The sequence below is a fragment of the Physeter macrocephalus genome, chromosome 8 (assembly GCF_002837175.3).
Source record: "Physeter macrocephalus isolate SW-GA chromosome 8, ASM283717v5, whole genome shotgun sequence".
In the NCBI taxonomy this organism is placed as follows: Eukaryota; Metazoa; Chordata; class Mammalia; order Artiodactyla; family Physeteridae; genus Physeter; species Physeter macrocephalus.
Window position 1 is genome coordinate 60,725,186 of NC_041221.1, and position 26,627 is coordinate 60,751,812.

The window sequence follows — 26,627 nt, forward strand, 5'->3', positions numbered from 1 at the left end:
GTACCAGTGCCCTTAGATGGAGGACAGGACACATTGCTTTTCTGAAAACTGCCCTAATAGTAGTAGTGTAGGGAGTTCCGATATACTTCTGTAATGTAGTATAAAAGCTCAGTTACATTTATGCATCAGTTGTCTTTTACACATTCCCAACCCTAGGTTTGTCAAGTAGCATGAAAAGGGAATTCTTGAAAGCAAATACACATTTAGCCAAATACTGTAAAAAATTAGCATCCTTTTCCTTGCTTACTGATCTGTATTCAACAAAGAAGAGGATGTTCATATGTGCCATTTTTTCCCCAAAGGTTTCTAAAGGTTCTTCATCAATTATCAAGGACACAACAAAGGAAGGAATAAACAGTGGAATTTTTAGCACTGAATATTAAAAGAATACAGGCTTACAGAGTAAAAAATATTTGAAGCTTTCATGGGTTTTTATTGGAAAGGAACAAATGAGAAATGCAACCATATTGGTCTTAAACTTCCCCTGTAAACAATGACTCTTAAAAAATAGTTTATATTAAACCTGTAGATTTTCTTGAGTTCATGAGTGAGAAGAAAAGAATAGTGTGAATCTTATCTCATAGGAAGATGGCTAGAAGAATAGAAGTACTTAGAAATTTTGTTACAGAAGTGATTACTTTGATGAGTAAATAAAGTATTTTTGTAAAATATTTAGTTTAAGTAATAAACGTTCCGGGGCACCTAGCAACTTTTCAGTGCATTTGTTTTGTTTATCATTGGTAACAGAACTGCATTCAGTTTTTCTGTCACTAAGATATTCGTATATTTTGTGACACGATGAATCTTACAAAAATCACAAAACTCATTTCTGTCCAGTTCTGTTTTTACAATTTTCACTTGTCTGCATAAATATTGTCATCAAATTTCAGCTCATAATTTGTGACAAGTCATGAATTTCATTGAACTTGAATCATAAGACGTTATAGAACTGACAATGTGTTGGTTTCACTTTAGTCTGATTTGTTTTCTTTTATGCCCACACATGAGGGGTGTTCACTTGAAGAGACACCTGCCCTCACCTTCTCTGGTTTTTCTTGACTACTTTTTTAAAAAATAATATTTTTTATTTCAAATTGCTAAATCTTCTAGGATATTCATTTCCTTACTAACCTAACTTGATTACTAATTTGATTCATCTTATTTCCTTTAATTTTCTTTAAATTTCTTATCAGTTTTAATAGTCATTGCATATACTTGATTGTCTCTACATAACTACTTCCCCCCTGAATTTGCTGTATGTTTGAGCTGTCTGAATTATCTTTTCTTCCTGACGAGTTGTTTTTTTTTAAATTTATTTATTTTATTTATTTTTTGTCTGGGTTGGGTCTTCGTTGCTGCCTGCGGGCTTTCTCTAGTTGTGGCGAGCGGGGGCTACTCTTCATTGCGGTGCGCGGGCTTCTCATTGTGGTGGCTTCTCTTGTTGTGGAGCACGGGCTCTAGGCACGTGGGCTCAGTAGTTGTGGCTCGCAGGCTCTAGAGCGCAGGCTCAGTAGTTGTGGCACATGGGCTTAGTTGCTCCGTGGCATGTGGGATCTTCCTGGACCAGAGCTTGAACCCATGTCCCCTGCATTGGCAGGCAGATTCTTAAGTACTGCGCCACCAGGGAAGTCCTCCCAGATGTTTGTTGATTTGAAGTGATAACCAGCTGCTCTGACTCCAAATCATTGGTTGTTTATCAAGTCTGTGGCATCTGTTGCTCTGGGTGCTTTGTTTGTGGCTGCAGGACATGCCAGGGGAAAGGACTTGCCCTCAAAGAACTTGCACTTTCCTTGTCTAGGCTGACCTAGGTCAGCTAGAGAGCGAGTATTTGCAGTATGATTATCCACTAATTTTTTGGTTTAATTTTGGTTAATTTCAAACATACTTATCACGATTCTATACCATGTTCTACTCTTCAGAATTCTGTAATTTTTAGTGGAGAATAATTATAATCTTAAAACTCAAATGGGGTGATATTTTGATAGAAAGGAATCCTTGATATCAGATAAGTTGATTTTTAGTATGTGCAAGACAATTTAGAATAATTTATAAATATGAATCAATCAGAATAACTAAGGTGGTATTAAGCTGCTTGTAATCATTGTTGATAGTAAGCTATATTGTCATCTTTGTTATTTGACCTCCATATTATTTAACTTTTTTTTTTTTTTTTTTTTTGCGGTACGCTGGCCTCTCACTGTTGTGGCCTTTCCCGTTGCGGAGCACAGGCTCCGGACACGCAGGCTCAGCGGCCATGGCTCACGGGCCTAGCCGCTCCGCGGCACGTGGGATCTTCCCGGACCGGGGCACGAACCCGTATCCCCTGCAACGGCAGGCGGACTCTCAACCACTGCGCCACCGGGAAGCCCCATTTAGCTTTTGATGTAGTTAACCAGAACATGAGCTTTTTGAGGATGAAATTCTGTGCCTGTATCCTTCAAAGGACTAAATAGGAAGGTTTGCACACAATACTAGAAATAGTTTTTCTCACCCTGATGAAGATTTCTGATAGAGATTCAACATATTATAAAACTGATTATACCATGGCCATACCCATATTAAGAAATCAGCAGTCCTTTGTTGTGCTAAAGAGAGGATATTTACTCTGTATTGAGGGAAAAAAAAAGTAGTTGCCTGTTTCTTGGTATAAATAAATAGGAGTTGTGCCATCTTTAGTTCTTAGGGCCAAACATTACCGAGCACAACCTGGAATGAAATCTTCTGGGGACTAATTTTCATAATGTGAGCCACTTTTATATATTATTTCTTATGTAAAATTAGACATGTTGTAAATGTCGCATTACATAAAGATGGAAGGGTTGGCCTTACCAATGATTTTATCTAATCCTTCTTACTCAGAAGAGGGAAAAGGCCAACAGTTGCCAAGGACAATATACCTCTGGAGAAATTATCTTAAGGAAAAACAGAGTTGTTCCACCACTGAGATACAGATTTTTTGGCCTCAGATCTAGGTGTATGAGTTTTAAGCACTTGTAAATACTAAGTTTGCTTTTGCCCTGGAAATCATTCATATCTGAGTTAAATCCGGTATTTTTCACATACAGACTTTATCACCTTGGACACATAACCTCCCTGCTTTTTTTCTTATCTGCCAGTGGGATAGTTAAGAGTCCCATTCTCATGAGAATTGACTGAGATGACCCACTGTTAGCACAGTGCCCTGTCGATGGTAAGGGATGGTTAGCCTCTGTTGTTAGCCTTTATGCTTCACCACATTCTCGTCATCCTTTCCGAAGTCATTCCTTCTCTTGCCTTTTGCCTGGCAACTTAAATTTTAAGGGTCCCAGAGTGGTCTAGTTTTGTTTTGGGAGATAGTTCCTCCCTTGCTCTCTCTCCTCTTGGTAACAAAGCTTGGGGGTTTTAGTATGTGAATTCCTGCTGCTAAGATAACTTCACAAGCAGACCTCAGTTGGGTGGCTCTGAACTGTGCCTGCCCCAGATAATTCAGTGCATTTTCCAGGGTTCTTTGAGATTGCTTGGACACTGAGAGAATTGAGATTCTCTCTAAATAAAGTTATCCATAATCTAAACTGTTCTGGAAATCTTTATGTATACTAAGGTTAAACCCCATTAATTTCCAAAAAGGTTTCATATAATCATTATAGTCTTTGTTACTCCCATTACAGTGATACACTCTACTAATGAATAAAATTAATGTGCTTCTTTAATTCTTATAACGAAAGTCACCATTTAAAAAACTTGTTTAAACTTCTTTGAATCCTCATCAAGTAGATATCAACTTAGATATCTGATGCTGACTAGCTGTAAAAACAAAATCAGATTTGACAGTGACCTGCTAGACCAGTGAAGAGCACAGGCTTCAGAGTCAGATCGAGTGGGGTTTGAAGCCTGTTCCTACCACTTAAAACTGTGTGACCCTGGGCTTGTAACCCAGCCTCTCCAGACCTCAGATGGTACAGGCCTGATAGGGCTTTCGGGAAGATGAAGTGAGTTAATACTCGTAAAGCACCTGACACCTTGCCTGACACATAACATTCACTTTTTCTGCTATGACATAAGTCTAGCAGTTACTTCTCCGATCACTAGTTGTTGACTAACATTATATTTTCATGCTAAAGATGAACCATTTAAGAAATACCTTAAAGAAATTATAGTAAACTTGTAGGATTCTGTTTTTCAGTGTTTATTGAATGTCCTCTGTGTGCCAGGGAATGTGCTGAGTTAGTGTTTTCATCCGGCTCTTTGGGGTTGCAGGGAAGAGAGACATGTTAGGGTTTATTTCAGTACAAAATAAAGGACCCGTGAAGTCTCTCCACATACGTGTGGCCTCTGGAGAACATGGTGCTTCACCACCTGGGGAGGTGTATATAAAAGTGCTCCAGTTGGCTGACATCATGGACAGGGGACCCAGGTACAACTCTTATGTTTATTTTATTGCTTATTCCCTTCTCCCTGTTTCTAACTACATCTTCGTCCTGCCTAATCTCTCTCTCTTCTGCCTTATTTCTGTCTCATTGCTCCTATTTACTACTTTGCTCTTTTTCTCTATTTTGATGCCATTCTTCCTGCCGTGACACTCTCCATGTATCTTGCACTCAAACTCCCATAGAGAGAAGGTCTGGTTAAAATGTTTAGTACCATCCAGTGTAGAGGGTGTTTGGATCAGGGCACATTCTTACACCAGCCAGCTGTGGACTGCAGGATGGGTTCAAATATATAGAGCATGGTGCCCCGGGTGTCAGACACCACCCTGGGAAGAGGAATTGGCTATGGCTGGATAGACCCTCTGGCTTCTTGTAGGGTGCCCTTTGTGGCCTGTCCAGGACGTTTGGCACTGATGATAGAAGAATGAATAAGATGTGGCAGCCTGTCCCAGAAGAGCTCCCAGTGTGGTGAGGGAAGAAGATATTTAAACAAATACTTGAGTTTATGCTGTATGATAATTAATACTAGCATACAGGGAGGGAATGGCTAACTGCTGTAGAATGGTGGTAGGAAATTCTTTACTGAAGGCATATGAGATGACAAAAGGCGTATTCCTTTCAGGATATAAATCATCTGCAAAGACAGAGAGATGTGAAATATCTTGGTGTGCTTAAGAAGAGAGTATTTTAGTGCTGTGAGAAGAGGGCAATGGCTGGCATTTAAGGGGTTCCAGGAAGAGGGTCTAGTATATGATACCAGTGAGGTTAGTCAAGAGTGTTAGAAACGGAACTAGGGAAAAATCATCTCCTAGAAAACAGGTGGGGGAGAGCTACAAGAGTGGCAGTCTAATCAACAATGGCTGGTACCACAGTGGGTCAGATAAAAGCAGGACTGAGTGGCTTCACTGAGAAGGGGCCATTGAAGCATCTCGTTTTATAGCAGGTAAATTCTGTAGGTCTAGAAAGAGTCTAAACTAGAAACCTAACCTCAGGGGAAAAAGGTTTTTTGAAGCTCTAGGTCAATCACAAATTCATTCTGAGGAATGTTCAGAAACCAAAAAAAGCAAGAAACCTCATGTTTTCTAAATAAATAGGAAAGGAGGATAAAGCTTAATCTGGAACAATGTTAAGTTTCTCATAGTTATCTGAATAAAATTTTATTAGGTCTTCAAAGTAGTTTCTCAAAATATATGTTTGTTTTGCTAAAAAGTCAGAAATATACAAGCTACTATTTTAGTTAAAATAATAAGTATGGTTCTAGGTAATAGATAGGGCAAGAATAACTCTCTTAATTCATGTTTAACCAAAATGGATGAGAGGCCCTCTAATCTCACAGTGATTTTGCAACTATCTTTTAGATTAGTTTGTGTTTAAAAAAAAAAACAAACAAAAACTTTCCTGCTATAGCTATGATATTAATTGGATAAGATGACTAGTCACTGCTATATACATGCAGACATACACACATAGCTGGTAAAAATAAAAACCCTGTTTATGTCTGATCTGTGAAGACTATATGTTAAGGTTATAACAAAACGATAAGTATGTAAGAAAAACTTGTTTTTCTTCCCGGTTTGGTTTTTGTTTCAGAGATAAATGAAGCTAAGTAGGTATGATTTTTTTTTTTCCTGGCAAGTAGAATAGAATTTACTGTATATTTCATTGAATCTAAGATTCCATTGGTTATAAATTGTACCATTATTTTCTATACCATGAAGAAATTTTTAAAACCCTGTCCATTAGATTATAACAGCATTTGATTCTAAAGAGGCATTCAGATTTCAGAGATATTAAAATGTGAGGCACAGGCATGGGAAAGTCGAACTAAGAAAAGAAAGTTTACACAAGTTTAGTGGAGGAGGTGGCAGTGGGGCCCGGGACCAGGTGCCCCCATGGCAGGCTCGGAAGAGCTGGGGCTCCAGGAGGACACGCTGAGGGTCCTAGCTGTCTTCCTTAGGCGGGGTAATTTTTTTTTTTTAATGTGAAAAAATACACATTTTAGAATTAATGATATATAGTTATTACTTATGAAGACATTAGAAAAAACACTTAGGTTTATATTTGCAGATCAATTTAGGAACAACAAAAATTGTTCCACTGAATAAGATCTAAATTACAAACTGAGTCTTAATTAAATACAGAACTGTAAAAAGATTAACATGAGTAATCGTTAAATTTTAAAAGTAGGAAGATCCTTAGAGCTGCCAAAGATGTTAGTAAATGATCATTCATTTAATATTTGTTTTAATACCTATTGTAAGCCAGACATTGTTAGATGTTGGTTGTATAGCCATGGATGAAACACTCACTGTTCCCTCCCTTTGTGGAGCTTACATTTTGTGGGGGTGCGGTGGTATATAGGTTTGCAAATTGCAATGAGCGCTTTAAAGCAAAAGTACAGAGCTGTGAAAGAGTGGAACTCAAGATTCCTAATTTGAGATTGGGAAGGTCTGTAAGGAGTTGAAGAAAAGCCAAAGAGTGGGTAGGAATGAACAAGGTAAAAAGTAGACAAGTAGACAAGTAAGAAACAGCCTGTGCAAAAAACCTGAGCAGGAAAGATGTTGGAGCCAGGCAGTGAAAGAAACAACAGAAGGGGGTGGGCGGTCCGGGTGAATTCAGTTGAGGTAAGACTGGATGATGCAGGGCCTTACAGGCCATAACATTCTGGATTTTAGTTTAAGCCCAGGGGGAAGCCACCAGAGGGTTTTAATGGGGGAGGTGACCTTGGCTGCTCTGTGAAGCCTGGATTGGAGTAAGATTCAAAGTGAAGAAGCTGTTGCTAGTTCAGACCAACTAAGTTGGCAGCTTGACCTGGGTGTTTTGAATGGAAGATCTGTTTTCTTGAAAATAATTTGTCAGTATTACCTGAAGTCTTAATTTTGTGACATTTGGACCCAGCAATTCCATTTCAGGGCATTTATTCTAAAGAAATAATCTTAGATGTGTGCAGAAGTTGAGCTACTAGTATGTTTATCCTCTATTATTTATAATAAGAAATTGGTTTGAAAGATGATAGTATTTTGAAAACAAGTGGAAAGGAAAGAGGAAAACCATACTGACTTCAAGGAAGCCACATCACCCAGGAAGATTTGTTTAGATAAGGAGAGTTCTCTGTGTGTTTGAGTGGGTACTAGGGAAAAGACACTGAAAATACAGAATTGAGAAGAGATGCTCATAAAACAAACTGGGGGGAGGAGAGACATCTAGGACCAGGGGAAGATAAGCATCTTTGTCAGGGAGTGCTGCACCATCTGGTGTAAAAATGCACTGCAGTTCTACAGTGGGACTTATTTCCTAGCCTGGGAACCTAAGCCATGCCTTGCAACATTGTTACAAGGGGGGAAAGTGCTTTTCAAACCAGAGTTGTAAGTGAATTTGTAGTATGCAATCAGCCCATGAATTTGATTGCCTATAAATCTGAGCTTCCCTGGGTAAGTATTGACTGAGCAGGATGAATTTTTGAGAGAGTATTTCTCTCTCTCTACCCTCCCCGCCTTCTTTCCCTCTCCCTTACTTTTTCCCTTCCCTTTCCTCCCTCCCTTCCTTAGCCTCTCATCCCTCCCTTTTCCTCTGACCCACCCCTAACATTTACACTTCATGATATATTTAGGGAAGGAAAAACAGTCAAACACTTATAAATAAATAATAAAATCAACTTCCTCCCTCCCTCCCTCCCTCCCATATTGCCTCTTTCTTTGTGACAGTTTTTGTACCTGCGTGGTGGAAATATTTTACTAAAGGGTCTTAATGCCCCTTTGCAAGTTTCAAATGTTAGTGTTCTTTGCATTACTAAAAATATCTAGGCCAGTCTCTGGCACAGAGGTATTTAACATACTGGTTTTCACTCCCCTCACAGTGCTGATGCTTAAGTAAAACCAGTTAACTGTTATGTCCTTTCTAGTGCATATTTAATTTTAAGTAGGTTTTTTAGGTATTGTTTTTGGGTTTTTTTTTTTTTTTTTGCTGGTTCTTTGCAAATACTGCTGCTTTATAGTTATGATTAGCTGGAAAATTCCTAGAGGAGTTTAAATTTGAGTTTTTGGTAAGCTTGCAGTTATCATCTCTGGTATTTCCTTGAGTATTTCCTTTTCCTATCAGTGTAAAAAAATAACTATTCTGTAGCTTTACAGAATTTCCAAAATAGTTACTGAAGTTAGCTTAGTATTTTTTAAAATTGTTACTTCTCCCAGAATGCAGTTGCTTTAACTCTTTCCTTATGAACCAGTTTTAAAACCCATGCCTGTATATATTGTGTGTTGCATATATCCATGTATGGATATGAGTGTATTTTGAAGTTAGTGGATGTTTTACCTATTAGGCTTTGTAGAAATAGTTCTCAAAAGTTACCAGCCTGCAGGTTATTTTATTATGGTAACTCCACAATATATTATGGAGTAAAGGTCAAAATGTTTGTACCAGGTAATTTTTACTATTTATATATGGAGTACCCCAAGTACTATATCATGTTCTGAGAAAACAAATTTAATCATTGAGGTGTTGAAAAAATATTGTGGGATCACAGAAGATGTGGTTAGGTTCCACCTAGCTTATTAAATATTTAGCTGATTTCAGCAAATGAGCATATCCACCAGATTTTATCTATATTGACTTAAATTGTTGGAATTCCTGGGATAAATAGTAGTAAAATACTCTTCTAAATATTTGTCTGTTATATACTTGAGTATGTTAGAATGGTGTAATTAGAAACAGTGCAGTTTTCATGAATGTATTTGTTAATGCAGTGCTTAATGTCTTAGGATGCTTTTTATTAACTACCTACAAACAAAGGTCTGCATTAATATTACTAGTAAGGCTGCACCTTCTAAATAGAACCTTTCTTTTTAAAAAAAAATAAATTTATTTATTTATTTATGGCTGTGTTGGGTCTTCGTTGCTGTTTGCAGGCTTTCTCTACTTGTGGTGAGCAGGGGCTACTCTTTGTTGTGGTGCGTGGGCTTCTCATTGTGGTGCTTGTTGCAGAGCACGGGCTCTAGGCGCACAGGCTTCAGTAGTTGTAGCATGCAGGCCCACTAGTTGTGGCTCGCGGGCTCTAGAGTGCAGGCTCAGTAGTTGTGGCGCACGGGATAAGTTGCTCTGCGGCATGTGGGATCTTCCCAGACCAGGGCTCGAACCTGTGTCCCCTGCATTGGCAGGTGGATTCTTAACCACTGCGCCACCAGGGAAGCCCAGAACCTGTCTTTTTAAAGGCTAATATTATTAAACTCATGTTATCAGGCAACATTCAACACTATCCATATTATAATTTCAACAATATAGTGTGATTCACAATGATATTTTCATATCTTGCTTAAATCATTTGGGGGTTTTAGCAGTTATCTTTTTAGTTACATGTCCATTGAAAGTATGGAATAGAACCGTTTTGTTCTGTTTGTTCTTGGAAATTTTTTTTCATATATAAATCTCATTCTCCTTCCATTTTAGGCGTGAGATGGAGAATAAAGAAACTCTCAAGGGGTTGCACAAGATGGACGATCGCCCAGAAGAACGAATGATCAGGGAGAAACTGAAGGCAACCTGTATGCCAGCCTGGAAGCACGAATGGCTGGAAAGGAGAAACAGGAGAGGCCCTGTGGTGAGTGACTGTGGGTTACCTGCTAATAAGGAAGAAAGCATAGGAGGAAATGAAAAATTAAGCATAAATAGATCCTCTTGTAAGCTTTTTTTTCCTTCTTCATTTTAAATGCAGTGGTTTTATTTGCCTTGATATTTTCTAGACACTTGAACAAAACATAGCTAAAACTATTCTCAATAAGCAACTTAAGCTGTTCTAAGAACTAATCCCTTTGGTTGAGTGGGAGAGGTAATGCTTAAAGCAACACTGCCCTCTAATGTCAGTATCTAAAATCCTTTAATTAGACATTTACATTGTACTTAGAAAAAGCAATTTTTCCAAATTTATTTTGATGTTTTATCTCTAAGGTAGGATCTAAGGATCTTAATTCCAAATCTTCTAAAATCGTGTATGACAACATTTTAAAATGTATTATGTATTATCAACATGTAGTTGATAAAGCCTAAATGACTAAAATCTGTGTGGGTAAAAAAATAGTCTTCATTTATGGCTTAAAGTAATAATAAAGAGAAGTTGATATATTGTCTGTTGTATTTGTATAATACTGCATAATAAAAAACTCACTGAGCTCATGCCTTAGTCTGATGTTCAAATTTACTTATTTTTTTTATTTTTTAAGTAATAAAAATATTGGCATTTTAATTTAGGTGGTAAAACCAATCCCTATTAAAGGAGATGGATCTGAAATTAATACCTTGGCAGCTGAGTCTCAAGGAGAGGGCCAGGCAAGCGCTGCTTCCTCAGCTCCCAAAGGCCGACGCAGTCCTTCCCCTGGCAGCTCCGCATCAGGCCGCACAGTGAAATCTGAATCTCCAGGAGTAAGGAGAAAAAAAGTTTCCCCGGTGCCTGTAAGTTAATGTTTTAGCAAATATGTTAAGTTTCTACAATCTTAAACTTATTTATAACACGGAAAAGATTGGCTAGCCTTCTATTAGAGCAACAATTCCCAAAGTATGGTCCACAGACCCTTGCTTGGGGGAACCTGCCCTGAGATGCTTCCTGTGGATCCATTAGGTCAAAACTAATTTTGTAATAAAACTGAGATGTTATTTGCCTCTTACTGCATTGACACTTACAGTGGTGGGTAAAACTGCTGGTGAATTTGCCTGAATTAAAGCTATGACAGTAGAAACTGTATTCTTCACTTGGGTATTTGGCATACATTTTCCTTAAGAATTAAGTAAGAGTCACTTCAAGGAAAACAACTGAAATGTTTCTTCACTAATGGTAAAATTTGAGATTTCAAGCAAAAATTAGGAGTTTTGGAAAACTCATATCCACCACTGTAAGCTTGAAAGCTTCCCAATACTTAGACTTTTCTATAGGCCAGTGATATTATCAAATGTGATTTTTTTTTGTATATTGCACAATGAAATGTATGAACTTGTAGAAGATCTGCATAACTTAGTGAACCAGAATTTTCTGTATGACCAGTGAATGATGAAACAAAATCATTCTTTATTTAGTAAATGATCCATTCCAAGTATATAAAATAAACCATCTAAATTTTAATGTAACAGTAGGAAAAATTTGTTTATGTGGTTTCAGGTTCCACATTACAGCCTCCTTTAAGGAAACCACTCCTTTGATATAGTATCAAAGAAGAATGTTCATCATTATTTGAAAAGGGTTTTCCAAATACGTATCTGTGTGAGGCCAGATTTTCTTCATGTACTTTAACCAAAACACCATATCACAGCAGACTGAATGCAGAAGCATAGATGAGAATGTAGGTGTCTTCTGTATTGAGCCAGACATCAAAGAGACTTACAAAAAATAGGTGCTAACCCTCTGAGAGAGACAGACAGACTTCCACTGGCAGAAAGCAAGTTAAACATTCTAACCTTGAAGAACAAATGAGTGAATGGCAAAATGACTGAGATATAGTGACCACAAGGGGAGATTTGGTTTTCCTCACATCTGAGGATGTTAAAGCATATAAATACTTCAAAAAGTAAATTTTAAGTAAAAATTTTTACAATAAAGCCCAAAATTCTCAATAGTATTTATTGGCTTTATGTGGACACACCTTTAAATAAGCTGCTTAAAACAGGATCATTTATTAGCTCATGAATCTACAAATTGGGCAGGGCTCAGCAGGAGTGGCTTATGTCTCCTCCCCATGGCATCTGCAGAAGCTGGAATATCCAAGACTGCTTCTTCACTCACATATCTGGTGCTTCACCTCGAACAGTTGGGGGCTGTTGGCATCTCTTTCTTACAGTATGGAAATTGGGTTGCAACAAGTGTTTCAAGCTAGGAAAGCACATGGAACAGATTCTCTCTCACCGCCCTCAGAAGGAACCAACCCTGCCAGCACCTTGATCTTGGACTTCAAGCCTCTGGAACTATGAGACAACAAATTTCTAAGTCCAAAAAAAAAAAAAAGTGATTCAAGAGGGCAAATCTCAGCATGGAAGCTCTTACCAAGCCACCACTTGCATCATGTTTACTAATGCCTTATTGCCCAAAGCCAGTTACATGCCCAAATCCAGCATCAACGTGGTAGAGGACTACAGAAGGGTGTAAATACTGGGAGGTGTGGTACATGGGGGCCATCAAAGTAGAAGTCTACCACAAGTAAATACAGAATTGTGTCTCCCCTCCCCCTACACCTATTTTGGGATATGTGCTAGACAAAGTTACTTCCTCATTCTTTATAACAGCTACCTAACATTTCATTATCTGGATAAATCATGGCTTATTTGGTGAACTACATCCTAATGGACATTTATATTCCTTCTTAACTTCCATTACTAAAAACAATGCTGCAAAAATATTTTTTATGCATACATCATTTTGCACATCTTTGAGCATATCCATAGTCTGAATACTTAGCAAGTCCAATAGCAGATGCATGTGTACTTGTTTTTGGTTTTGTTTTACTTTTTAATAATTGCCTATTAAAAAATAATGGTTTTATTAAGATATAATTCATATAATGTACAATTCACCTGTTTAAATTGTACCGTTCATTGAGTTTTGGTATATTCACATAGTTGTAGCCATCACTACAGTAAATTTTAAAACACTTTCACCATCCCAACAAGAAACCCCAGGCTAATTAGCAGTCTCTCCCCAGCCCTAGGCAACCACTAATCTACTTTCTGACTATATATAATTTGCCTATTCTGGACATTTTATATAAATGGAATCATATAATATGTATGGTCTTTTGTGACTGGTTTTTTGCACTTAGCATCATGTTTTCAAGGTTCATCCATGGTATAACTCCATTCATTTTTAATTGTAGAATAATATTCTATTGTATGGATATACATGTTTTGTTTATTCACTTATCAGTTGATGGGCATTTTGTTTCCACTTCTGGCTATTATGAATAATGCTACTGTGAACATTTCTGTACACATTTTTGTGTGGACATATCTTTTCATTTTTATTGGGTATATACCTAGGAGTGGGATTGCTGGATCATATGTTTCACAAAGCAGCTACACCATTTTACACTCCCACCAGCACTGTATGAGGCTTCCAATTGCTTCATTTTCTTGCCAACTTTTATTACCTTTTTAACTATTTAGTTAGGCATCAAAAAGAACTAGAATTTCCACTGGGCACTGATGGAAAGACCAAGTTCTAGGGGAATCAGTGAAGTGGAGTGAGAGCGACATATATCACCCTCACCACAGGAGAGTTTTTATCAACCTCCAGTGAGATCTCTTAATCTGCAAAGAGTCACTTGCCGCTAGTTCTCTACAGAGTGTACCATGGGGGGAATTCCATGGAGCTGTTTGTAAATTACCAGTCACAAAAGAGCATTTAGTAATCCCTTAAGTGACAGCCAGGAAACTGGATGCTTAATTTTTATCACTAGAAACAAATCATGTTACCTGCTTATAAGGCGAATTTTCTGTGCTTTTTATTTTGATTTACATAATACTTTTCAAAGAAGTCAAATACTGACACAGTAATTCGTAAAATTACCACATGGTTGTCTCTCTCGGCCAGAGATTTATTATTAGTTATTGGCATGACAGATTTTAGAAGTTTACTCATAACGAGTATGTCAGACAAATGCGTTTGCAAAATACATTTTGTCCCATCATATTATATATTGAGGCATTTTTTCAGAATATGAAAATGGTGTCTGCTATGACCTTTTTTACGTAACTTTTTTCTAATGGAGAAGTGAGCAATTTACCTAATTTATATATATATTTTTAAGCATTTCTTAATTTTTAAAATTTATTTAATTTTATTTTTGGCCGCATTGTTTGTTGCTGTGTGTGGGTTTTCTCTAGTTGCGGCCAGCGGGGGTTACTCTTCTTTGCGGTGTGCAGGCCTCTCATTGCGGTGGCTTCTTGTTGCGGAGCACAGGCTCTAGGCGCGCGGGCTTTAGTAGTTGTGGCATGTGGGCTCAGTAGTTGTGGCTTGCGAGCTCTAGAGCTCAGGCTCAGTAGTTGTGGTGCATGGGCTTAGTTGCTCTGCGGTGTGTGGGATCTTCCCAGACCAGGGCTCGAACCCGTGTCCCCTGCATTGGCAGGTGGATTCTTAACCACTGTGCCACCAGGGAAGTCCCCTAATTTTTATATGTTGTGAAGTTTCAGAGCGGGAGAATCACACCACCTCGAAGAGCCCCTTCACCAGATGGCTTCTCACCATACAGCCCTGAGGAAACAAACCGCCGTGTAAACAAAGTGATGCGGGCCAGGCTGTACTTACTGCAGCAAATAGGGCCCAACTCCTTCCTGATTGGAGGAGACAGCCCAGACAATAAATACCGGGTGTTTATTGGGCCTCAGGTAGGAATTGTCACCATTTTACATTTTATTAGGGTCTGGTACTAACTCTGTGCACTGTAACATTCTTACTGTAACATTCTTAAATTTAGATCAGTTGTGTAATTCTCTTTAGTAAACTAAAGAGAATTCAAATTATATTTTGGGAACTAATAAACACTTTTATTTAATGTGTTTATGAGGGTTTTACTATGATTTACTGTACTTCAGAATACAAATTTGGTCTTTCTAATAAACCAAAAATAAGAGATTAATTCACGGAGATAGCTGTAGGCTTTTCTTGCGTATCCTTATATATCTTATTATATAAGGATAATGAAGAAAATTATAGAAAGTTTAGTATAATAAACCTGGAAATATTTAAAAGTGATCAACTTAGGAGTTCTAATAGAACACAGATTTATTAAACTATAGGTTTTTTTTTTTTTTAAACTCTTTAGAACTGCAGCTGTGGGCGTGGAACATTTTGTATTCATCTACTATTTGTTATGCTCCGAGTGTTTCAGCTAGAACCTTCAGACCCAATGTTATGGAGAAAAACTTTAAAGAATTTTGAGGTAATTTTTTAATAAATGCTTTACAGTAAAATTGTCAACAGATTTTTATGATATTCCTGACATTTTTCCATGAGCTTTAAATTTAAATAGACACTGGTCATTTTAAAGGTGTGAAGGTATGTAAGGATTACTTGATGTTTGTAAATAGTTCTCTTATAATCTACTGACTAATTAGTTTCTTCTTCTAGACTAAAAAAAAGTAAACACTGACCTGCTGTAAAAATACTATCCTTAGTAAGCTATATGTATTCTTATTTTTGAAGCCCTTAAATTGGCTTTGTGAAAAACTTACAAAATAAAAGGCAAATAATTCAATCTCTAGAACTCTTCATATGTATATTATGGCACAAATGTCATTGTTACTGTCTTTTTTCAATGTTAGGTTGAGAGTTTGTTCCAGAAATATCACAGTAGGCGTAGCTCAAGGATCAAAGCTCCATCTCGTAACACCATCCAGAAGTTTGTTTCACGCATGTCAAATTCTCATACATTGTCATCATCTAGCACTTCTACATCTAGTTCAGAAAACAGGTTAGTACTTTTTAAGGAATTAAAAGCATTAATCCAGTGTTACTTTTTAATTTTAGGGATAATTTTTATATATATACTTGTTAAGTTGCTCTAAAATGATTTAATTATTAATTATTGAATCTTGGTTTTCAAGGTAAAATCAAGGGTAAAAAATAGTAAAGGTCATCTAAGTATATATATTTGGATATTTTGTCCTGAAAACTACAGTGTTGAAAACGGCACCTTAAATATCAGAATATAATAAATGTCTATCTATCTCACAAGAAAAATCAGGTGGCAGGTATAAAATAAGTGGCTACTGTTTATCAATCATTACTTTGTGCCAAGCACCTAATATTATGTTGGTCTCATTAGGTAGGTTTTATCACTTTTGCAGATAATGAACCTGAGGCATTATATAAAGAATATGTCTATAATTTTTTGATATAAATTATGTACAAGGCAAAGTGGTTATCCAGAATCACTTTCAAATACAGGATATGTTTAAATTTCATGACATCACTACTTCTCTCATAGATACTCTCAGGGAATCCTCATTACAGCCTATTGTATAGATGTGAGAACATAAGCAGGCTCTTCTGAACAAAGAGACTCATCAGTTGTAATTAAGAGATACAGTAGTTAATCATAGTTGTGAATTAAAATCTGCAGTGCTTCTCAAACTTTTCCATTGCCTAGTTGCTGATAAGAATAAACTCATAACCCTGAAGGATCTGAGATGTAGCCCAATATGACAGGTGTGAAAAAATTAAGAGTATTATCATAAAAAGTCATGTCAGTTTTCTTTCTTTTCCAAGATTTCTTTATTGCTTTAATGAAAAAATGAGGTTCTTAAAAATTACTCCAGAAAGGAGTGCTGCTTCTCTTAGGAGGGCACCCCCTATGTCTTCCCAGGAACCTCAGTCTGAGAAGCACTGGTCTAAGTGCTTTTAAGTCTCATTCTCATCCCATCAATCTTTTAAGTATTGTAACTACTTCAAAATTCATGAGGAATAGAAAGTGATGATATCAGGACAAGGGCATGATGAAGTAAAGAATTGAGAGAGAAGTTTTTTCATCTATGGAAAAAGTAAATGTTTGAATTTTATTTTTTTTTATTAAAGGAATTGATTTTAGAATGAGAGTTTTATGAGTTTTTTTGGACATTAGAGATTTTCCAGTTTACATGGTTCAGTGATAAATAAAGCCAGAAGAGGTCATTTGAACAAAGGCAGAACTGGAACCTGAGTATCCTGATTTCTAGTTCAGGGCTCCTTCTCTTACCTGTTATCTCTTTTAAATAAATGAAAAAAATTAGCTTTACTTCTCAAGCTTTCTTACCCAAACTTCTAGAGCCTTTCTCCTTTTGATTGATATTTCTGTAGCTTTTTATTTTGGAAAAAAATAATAACTGCTTAAAACCAGGTGGCCAAAGTTAAAATAGAAAGTGTCTCTCTCTAAGATGAAAAAAAGTACCCTTTAAATATGGGCTGGCCATAATTTGGGGGTTTTATTGAGTCATTTGAATTTTTTGTATCCAAGGGGAGAAACCAAAGAAGTTGTAATCTTCCTAAGATTATACTGTGTAAGTAAGTAGGTTAATGTTTCATGTAATCACAAATTTTTATGTCTAAAATAAATATTTTAAGACTAAAATTAATTTAAAAAATTTATCTGGAGATCTTATTGCAGTATATTAATTTTAAATGGTATATAAGAAACAATGAAAAACAGAATTGGGACAGATTGAATATGCATATAAAAAATAATTAACAAAACCTTACCAACAAAATAAAAGCTGCAAACAGAAACCTATGGTCCAGTACATAAATGGGCAAAGGACATGAAGAGAATTTTCACAAAAGAAGAATTTCACGGTGCTGACAAACATGAAAACTGTTCAGGCAACCTAATAACTAAGGAAATGCTCATTTAAAAAAATATATATATATCAGATTTATATACAGAATTAGATCCTTTGTAATCTTACAGTTCAGTTCTTATAAGATGCTTTACTGTATGCAGTGGTATAGCCTTTCTGGAAAAAAATGTGACTTTTTAAAACGTTTATAGTCATTGATCCAGTAAATGTATTTTGTTTTAAGAAAAAATTTTAATTTGAGAAATGTACAAGACTTACATATATGGCTGTTTCTCACAGTACTATGGTGAAAAATTGGGAACAACTTAAATATCCAGCAAATGAATGGTTAAAATATACCCATATTAAGAATATTTCATGCAGCCATTAGAATTATGCTTTTGAAGACTACTGAGTGTCATGAAATAAAATCCAGATTATAATACTGTCATGCATGAACCCGTTTTTTATATATAAAAGGTATTATAGGTGCATAAATATTGAAATGAATAAAAAATTTAATGGTTATTAATGGGTGGTATTATGACAGGTGACATTTTTATACTTTAAATACTTTGGGCTTTGAGGGTCATTGGGTCTCTGTCACAACTATTCAGCTCTGCCCTTGTAGCTGAAGTAGCCATAGACAATATGTGAATGAATTGGTGTGGCTGTGTTCCAATAAATCTTTATTTACAGAAGCTTGACTAATTTGATCCCCCTTTAGTTCGCTAATCCCTGCTCTCAAGTGATTTTACTTCTGAAGAAACTGCTAGAAAGAAAATCTGAAATGTCAAAAAAGAGGGCACAAAGAGGTTTCTAACAGTTTCTTAAAATGTGGAAACAACCCAAATGTCCAGCAATAAGTGGGTGCTTAAGAAGTTAGGATCTGTCTGATCAATCAATGAAAAATTATGCCACCACTTGGAGTTTAATAAGTAGAATTTTTACGATAAATCTCTTAAGAACATGAAATTTACATGTATATAGATAAATGATCTGAATAATGTTTACAAAATATGTACTTGGAAAAAAGGCAGAAAATACCCCAGAATGGAATATTTTTAAGTCAGAAAAGCATTTAAGCAGTAAGTTGCACTTGCAATTTGCCTAAATTGTGGAACTTTATTTTTCCTGTATTTAAGTCTTTTGAATAAGCTAATTTTGGTGTAATTATTTGAAAAATTATTTGATCTTGGGTCATCGTTGCCATTAATATTTTTATTATAGATGTGTAAATCATTTCTGCAGTGTTTTCGTTAAATTTTGTCATTAATACATGCATATTTTAATAGCTTTTTCCCCCCTCCTCATAGCTCCATAATTATGAAAAGAGAGAGACAGGATAGATAACTGGGAGGGAGAGAGACTAGTAAGTGTGCTTCAGCTCAGGAATCACACATCGTGACATTGATGACATTTGTTCAGCTTTCAGGGAAGTTTTTTGGGGAACTGTTATTTGCTGTCAGTTACTCAGACCTGTTTTTCAGGAATTATAGCTTAGGATAGTAGAAGTGTAATATTGAGCCCAGGGGAAAGCCTGAGCTTAGTAGAAACACGAATTTGTAGGGATAAGTAGGTTATGGGATATTCTCCTCAAATTAAAGCCAAATGATAGATTTGCCACGAACTGTTCTGTGATCTTGGGCAGCTTACTTATAATACCCCAGAATCTTGTCTTTATGTTGTAATGGAAATATTGTTATTGATTTTAAAAGCTATTCATCGCATCATGAAGGTTCAAACAAAAATTTGTAAAACAGAAACAACGCCCCCCCCCCCAGTCTGGGCTGCACACAAAATGACTACTGTTAACAGTTTTTAATACATCTTTTAAAATTATATAAAGCAAGGAATATAAAACTCTTCTCTGCATTCTATGGCTATGCAGACACACACACCCCAATACTTCTCTCATCTTTCCTATTGTTAAGCAATATAGTCATGACATGTATTTTGATCTGCAACTTGCTTTTCAAATTAAAAAAAATTTTTACTTTATATATCAAGAACATTTTCCTCAATATAAAAAATATACACTATTTTAGCTATATAAGATTGTATGGATATGACACAATATATTTTGCCATTGCCATAATTAATGGACATTTAGTACACCTCTAATTTTTTGTTGGCCTATTAAATGCAATAAATTTTATATTTTTTTGTTTACATAAAATATTTCTGAAGGATAGAATTCTAGAAAATAGGTTTTTTTAGGTCATGGATATACATTTAGTATTTTAAGAAATACTAGCAAATTCCTTTCTAAAAATTGCAGGGTTTTTTTTTTACTCCCACCAGTAGTGTATAATGAGAGCCTGTTTTCCTATGCCATTATCAACCTACTTAATTTTTGTCAATCAGATTATCCCATTCACCCCACAAAGACAAATAAAATAAGATGGAGCTTTATTAATTTAACATGTATTTTGTACTCCTCTTTTCACATTTATTGGCTATTGGTCTTTTTTATTTCAACTGCCTTTTTATCTTCTTTGCTCGTTTCACTGTTAATATTTTTCTTACTGATTTTATATTCACTTTGTATATAATAGGAATAGTCAAATATATACAATATAATTCAGATACACATAATAAAGTTATAATTTTGCCATAAATGGAACCATTCCATACAAGTTTGAATTCTGTCATGTTATCTGCTTTTTTTCACCATATGGTATATTATGGATATTTTTCTTTGTCATCATTTATGGATCTCTGATCCTTTTCAAAGGCTTCACAGTGTCTGGGTGTACCATTTTTTTAACCTTCTTTTGATGTTCCTTTGGTTGATTTTTTTCCTTATGCTAAATAGTTCTGCTGTGAACATTCTCACACATATATCTTTATTATTTGTCTCTTTATTTCCTAGAAGTCTAGTTGAAAGGTTATGTGCATTAAAAATGTGACATACTTGTTTCTAGGAAAGTTGGACTACACACGCACCAAAATTGTCTGAGATGGGTCTTCATACTTAAGGATGTGGAATAGATGAGCTCTACAGTCCTTCTAATACTTGAAATCTTGAAACTGTTGGCATGTAGTATGTTTGTACATAGTCAAATCTTATAGCAGTTTGTTTATTCGAAAGGTACAATAACAGAATTTTGGGGACACATACCTCTGTAAGATTGTAGTTCATATATTGGATTATATTCATAGCAAGGAAAGGTTAAACCATATCCACAACCTATAAATACATGGTGGTATGAGTCTGATTCAAAATTACTGTATATTAATAAGAGAAATATTTCTCAAATAGTTCATATACAAGACGCTCCTAAACAAGAATTTCTAATTTTTTCATAGTCTAAAGAAGCCACAATTGTTTCTAGCATATGGCATTAATTCTGTTACATTCTTTTGTGGTTAATGCTTTTGTTTCCCCTTCTTTCTAGTATAAAAGATGAAGAGGAACAGATGTGTCCTATTTGCTTGTTGGGCATGCTTGATGAAGAAAGTCTTACAGTGTGTGAAGATGGCTGCAGGAACAAGCTGCACCACCATTGCATGTCAATTTGTATGTGGCTCTTTTTCTCTCTGTGCTTACTCAACGTGGTTACTCTATCAGCTGACTATATTGTTTAGGATTTTAACGTGGCCTTCAGCGAGACTGGTGAGAGAAGAAAAAGAATTATACCTAGGCCCTGTAAGAAGTTTTCAACAAGTAGGAGTTTAGGATCTCTTAGGGATGAGCAAAGAAATGTTATAAAGTGTGATGCGTGGTAATGGAAGGTGTGCACAGAATTAGAAACAGTTCTGATCTGGAAGGTGCACATGGAGGGAAGGAGGTGGAAGAAGGTCTGGGCAGGCCTTCCAGAGAGGGTAACGCCAAAGCAAGTTTTGGAATAACATTACCAGGTTATCAAGTGGGCAGAATGTTTTGAAAAACAGTAAACAAAGTACATGTTATATATAGCATGTTTAATAAAAGTAGCATTTGCAACAATTACAAGCATCAGAATAATTTAACCTTCCGTGTTTGCCTGCGTTTAGGTAAACATATAATGTTTGAGGTTCCTTCCATATAAATCCTATACTAGCCATTATGAACAATTATTACATAAATACTTAATGTTAAACATTTATACTTTTCTAAGTTTTTTTTCCATAATTTTTCAGGGGCAGAAGAATGTAGAAGAAATAGAGAACCTTTAATATGTCCCCTTTGTAGGTCTAAGTGGAGATCCCATGATTTCTACAGGTAACAATTATGACTTAATGATTTGGGTATGTTTAATAAAGAATAAAAATGCTCTCAAAGTGTTATTTAAATCTGTTAATTATTTTTAGCAAGCTTTGTTAATTTTTCATTTAGCCACGAGTTGTCAAGCCCTGTGGATTCCCCTTCTTCCCTGCGAGCTGCACAGCAGCAAACCACACAGCAGCATCCCTTGGCTGGATCACAACGAAGGAATCAAGAGAGCAATTTTAATCTTACTCATTATGGAACTCAGCAGATCCCTCCTGCTTATAAAGATTTAGCTGAGCCATGGATTCAGGTAAGTAGTTCTGATTCTTCATTTCTCAAAGAAACATTTATAGACTAATTAATGTAGTTGTTTCCCCAGTTGTTTATAATTTAAGAAAGTACTTTTGCTTGCCTCCATCATGACTTGTATTCCATTGAAAATTTTAATTTTACCTTTGATGTTAATACTATGCCACTTATTGTAGAGCTTGAACTTCAAAATTTCTTTGTAATCTCACCTCCCATCTCTAGAAACATCTTTCTAAACTAACAGACATAAAAGGTTATTCAAGGATAGACGAACCATTTAATGCTAAGTTGCTCCAATGTTTAATCCTGCCAAGAATTTGTCATTTTTCTTACTTGTTGCCATTTAAACTCAGTTTCTCCTATTCATATTCTCATGGCATATGTTAGGTACTCAGTAATTGCCGAGTGGATGAGTAAGAAAAGAATGTGGTATTTACCTTATATTAGTCATCTTTATTTGTAAGGACAGTTTCCATTCCTTTACTTTCTCTTCTGCTTAAATACTTTTTCATCCTTCGGAATTTCGGTTGGTTGGTTGGATTCTAATGATTTTCTTTGTTGTTATCTGCTTAATCCATTATTTTTTAAAATGTAGAATCCAAAACCAGACAACATCTCCAGTAGATTATAGTGAAGTAAAATGTTTTTGATAATCTGGTAAATTCTATTAAATTCATTAACAGACACAATAACTCATTAAGCTTATACATCAGAAGGATTTATCTCCTTTTTCTTTTTGTGACCATTATAGTCCTGCAGCTTTTGAATTCTCTTTTCTTAGCATGTTAACAGCCTAACAGGAATCTAATAAAATTTGCAAACTTAATAAATATATTATTTATTTGATCTAGTTCATTAATGGTATTTAACATAGGCCCTCACCTGCCCCTTCATGAGTCCTCAAGAAAACTCTCAATTTGATACTGAGCTATTGGATGCCATTTTTTCAAGGCAGTGGTTCAGGTTTGTTTTGCTTAAGCTTTGGGTTGGCCTAGGCTGTAAATTCCTAGTTTTTTAAATTAGGAATATCATATAAGACATAATTAGGACTTAGTGGTATGCTGTTTAACAGTGCCAGGCATACAACAAATTCACTATACTCTAATTGATTTATTCTCCTTTACTATCACTTTAAAATAGAACACATAAAAAAGTCATGATTTATTTAACCCAAAATGTGTTTATTCATCCCTAATATTTAGAACTTTTTCAAATGATACATTATCTTAGATATTAAGTTTACTTTTAGCTAACTGGTCCATAATGTCAAGACCATGCACGCTTTCTTTTCTTTAGGGATTCTCTGGCTTTGCAGATGTGATAATGATGACTATAATGACATGCACTTTAATTTTAAGTATTTCATTATCCTTTGCTGATTTGAACACAGTGTTTTTCTTTAGTCTTGATTTTTCCACTCCATTCATTATATTTTTTCTAGTTAACCAAATAAGAGCCTTTGACTTACTACTATCATTGGTAGGAGAGATACTCTTATCTCTTGAACACCTACCTGCCCCAGTGCCTTTCTTGATTTGGCTTTTTTTAATCTTCAGTTTTTTCTCTGTAAACTACCTTAACACAAATACAAATTTGAGGTTCTTCACAGATATGTTTATTTTGTTTTGTGGTAAGCACCGGAGTACAGAAATGCATATATATCCATCTAATTACTTAATGGTGTTCACTCTCAGTTTTACTTGAGCTAATAAATGTTAAGGACTTTTGCTAATTACCAGTTAAACTTGAGTATGTCCTTACGGACACATTTGAAAATTGTATAGTATGGTGAAGACTTAAGAAATGTCCAATTTTCCTTTAGTAACCAAAAATCATACTTAATTCAAAACACTTCAGTTTTTCTTCACATTGAATTGATTTTGTTTGTTTGATTATAGGTATTTGGAATGGAACTCGTTGGCTGCTTATTTTCTAGAAACTGGAATGTAAGAGAGATGGCTCTCAGACGTCTTTCCCATGATGTTAGCGGGGCTCTGCTGTTGGCAAATGGGGAGAGCACTGGAAATTCCGGCAGCAACGGTGGGAGCAGCCCGAGTGTTGGAGCTGCCAGTGGATCTTCCCAGACCAGTGTCTCAGGAGATGTGGTGGAGGCATGCTGCAACGTTTTGTCAATGGTCTGTGCTGACCCTGTCTACAAAGTGTACGTTGCTGCTTTAGTAAGTAGCTTTATTCTATAACCATGGCGTTATGGGTTTCTTGGGTTTTTTTTTTTTTTTTGACAGTTTGCAGATATCATTTTTAAGATTCAGTAAAACTACTTTACCTAATTTAATTTTGGAAAATCCAAATTTTTTTTTATTCCATAATCCCAGGAAATTGCAGTCTTCCATTTAATCTCTTCACTTGGATTTTACTCATTTTAATCTGGTCAAGTTTTCTTATATGCTGTTTACTTTTCTCTACTCTAAAGTAGCAATAGCAGGACTTCCCTCATGGCATAGTGGTTAAGAATCGCCTACCAGTGCAGGGGACACGGGTTCGATCCCTGGTCCAGGAAGATCCCACATGCCACAGAACAGCTAAGCCCGCGAGCCGCAACTGCTGAGCCTATGTGCCACAACTACTGAGCCTGAGTGCCTAGAGCCCGTGCTCTGCAAGAGAAGCCACTGCTGCAACGAAGCCCCTGCTCGCCGCAACTAGAGAAAGCCCACGCACAGCAATGAAGACCCAACGCAGCCAGAAAAAAAGCAATAGCTTGCTATTCATACCTTCAAGCTTGCTATTCATACCTTCACGTTTGCCTTACATTATACATGACCAAATTAAAGATTCTTTATGGGATAGCAAAGTAACCAGAGTTACTTTGATTTTTTTTTTTTAATTTGATATTAGTAGACATTAAGAAGAACTGATTTGGGGGACTTCCCTTGTGGTCCAGTGGTAAAGAATCCGCCTTGCAGTGCATGGGACACAGGTTTGATCCCTGGTCAGGGAACTAAGATCCCACGTGCTGTGGGCCAACTAAGCCTGAGTGCCACAACTACTGAGCTCACACACCTCAACAAGAGAGCCCATGTGCTGCAAACTACGGAGCTGACACACTCTGGAGCCCGTGAACCACAGCTAGAGAGAGAAAACCCGCACGCCACAACTAGAGAGAAGCCCGAGTGCTGCAATGAAAGATCCCACATGCCTCAACGAAAGATCCCGCATGCTGCAACTAAGACCTGACAAAACCAAAAATATAAATAAAATAAATAGTTAAAAAAAGAACTGATTTTTAATGAACGTTGTATGGAAATTCAGAAACCTTTTCACAAAAGAGGATTCCATGACATAGATTACTGAGTTGTTTTTCTAGTTTAACCTGTTAGAAGTTGTCTTTCATGAGTGAGATGGAATGACAAGGAGGCTGTTCTGTTTGTAATTTTGTAGGCTAAAATTTGACTTTCTCCATTATGAGTATATATATCTTTAGAACAGGGTTTCTCAACCTCAGCACTTACTGACATTGAGACATAATTATCTGTTGGGGGCAGGGGTGCTGTCTTATGCACTGTAGGATGTTTAGTAGCATCCTTGGTCTATACCCACTACATACTAATAGCCACCCTATCCTCCCCTTAGTCATGACAACCAACAATGTCTCCAGGCATTGCTGAATGTCCCCTGAGGGCTGAAACTGCCCCCAGTTCAGGACCACTGCTTTATTTATTTATTTTTATTTTATTTTTTTTTACAGCAGGTTCTTATTAGTCATCAATTTTATAATTTTATCCACATCAGTGTATATATGTCAGTCCCAATCTCCCAATTCATCCCACCACCACCCTGCCCCCCCGCCACTTTCCCCCCCTTGGTGTCCATATATTTGTTCTCTACATCTGTGTCTCAATTTCTGTCCTGCAGACCGGTTCACCTGTACCATTTTTCTAGATTCCACGTATATACGATAATATATAATATTTGTTTTTCTTTCTGACTTACTTCACTCTGTATGACAGTTTATAGATTCATCCACGTCTCTACAAATGACCCAATTTCGTTCCTTTTTATGGCTGAGTAATATTCCATTGTGTATATGTACCACAACTTCTTTATCCATATGTCTGTCGATGGGCATTTATGTTGCTTCCATGACCTGGCTATTGTAAATAGTGCTGCAGTGAACATTGGGGTGCATGTGTCTTTTTGAATTAATGGTTTTCTCTGGGTATATGCCCAGTAGTGGGATTGCTTGGTCATATGGTAATTCTATTTTTGTTGTTTTTTTGTTTTTTTTTTTTTTGGTACGTGGGCCTCTCACTGTTGTAGCCTCTCCCATTGCGGATCACAGGCTCCGGACGCACAGGCTCAGCGGCCATGGCTCACGGGCCCAGCCGCTCCACGGCACGTGGGATCCTCCCGGACCGGTGCACGAACCCGTGTCCCCTGCATTGGCAGGCGGACTCCCAACCACTGCACCACCAGGGAAG

The 26,627-nt window shown here is 36.4% G+C and overlaps 1 protein-coding gene and 1 long non-coding RNA gene across 9 annotated transcripts in view; one reads left to right on the top strand and one right to left on the bottom strand.

The window, feature by feature from the left end:
* The window catches only part of MAP3K1 (mitogen-activated protein kinase kinase kinase 1), a 76,802-nt gene that overhangs the window by 30,524 nt on the left and 19,651 nt on the right, over positions 1 to 26,627 (top strand). For all 3 annotated transcript variants that reach the window (XM_024119150.3, XM_055086563.1, XM_024119151.3), the window contains 9 exons: positions 9,849 to 9,999; positions 10,647 to 10,847; positions 14,562 to 14,762; positions 15,200 to 15,316; positions 15,699 to 15,847; positions 21,089 to 21,210; positions 21,813 to 21,894; positions 22,009 to 22,192; positions 24,090 to 24,368. In XM_024119150.3, coding sequence (XP_023974918.1) covers positions 9,849 to 9,999; positions 10,647 to 10,847; positions 14,562 to 14,762; positions 15,200 to 15,316; positions 15,699 to 15,847; positions 21,089 to 21,210; positions 21,813 to 21,894; positions 22,009 to 22,192; positions 24,090 to 24,368 — 1,486 coding nt within the window. The remainder of the gene's footprint in view (positions 1 to 9,848; positions 10,000 to 10,646; positions 10,848 to 14,561; positions 14,763 to 15,199; positions 15,317 to 15,698; positions 15,848 to 21,088; positions 21,211 to 21,812; positions 21,895 to 22,008; positions 22,193 to 24,089; positions 24,369 to 26,627) is intronic.
* Positions 1 to 26,627, bottom strand: part of LOC114486714 (uncharacterized) — a 72,994-nt gene that overhangs the window by 9,019 nt on the left and 37,348 nt on the right. For 3 of the 6 annotated variants that reach the window (XR_003680914.2, XR_008618058.1, XR_003680913.2), the window contains exon 3: positions 10,694 to 10,809. This is a non-coding gene — a long non-coding RNA (uncharacterized lncRNA). Of the gene's footprint in view, positions 1 to 9,881; positions 9,970 to 10,693; positions 10,846 to 13,996; positions 14,629 to 26,627 lie in introns of those variants that run through there. The other 3 variants (XR_003680910.2, XR_003680911.2, XR_003680916.2) reach the window with 3 other exon arrangements.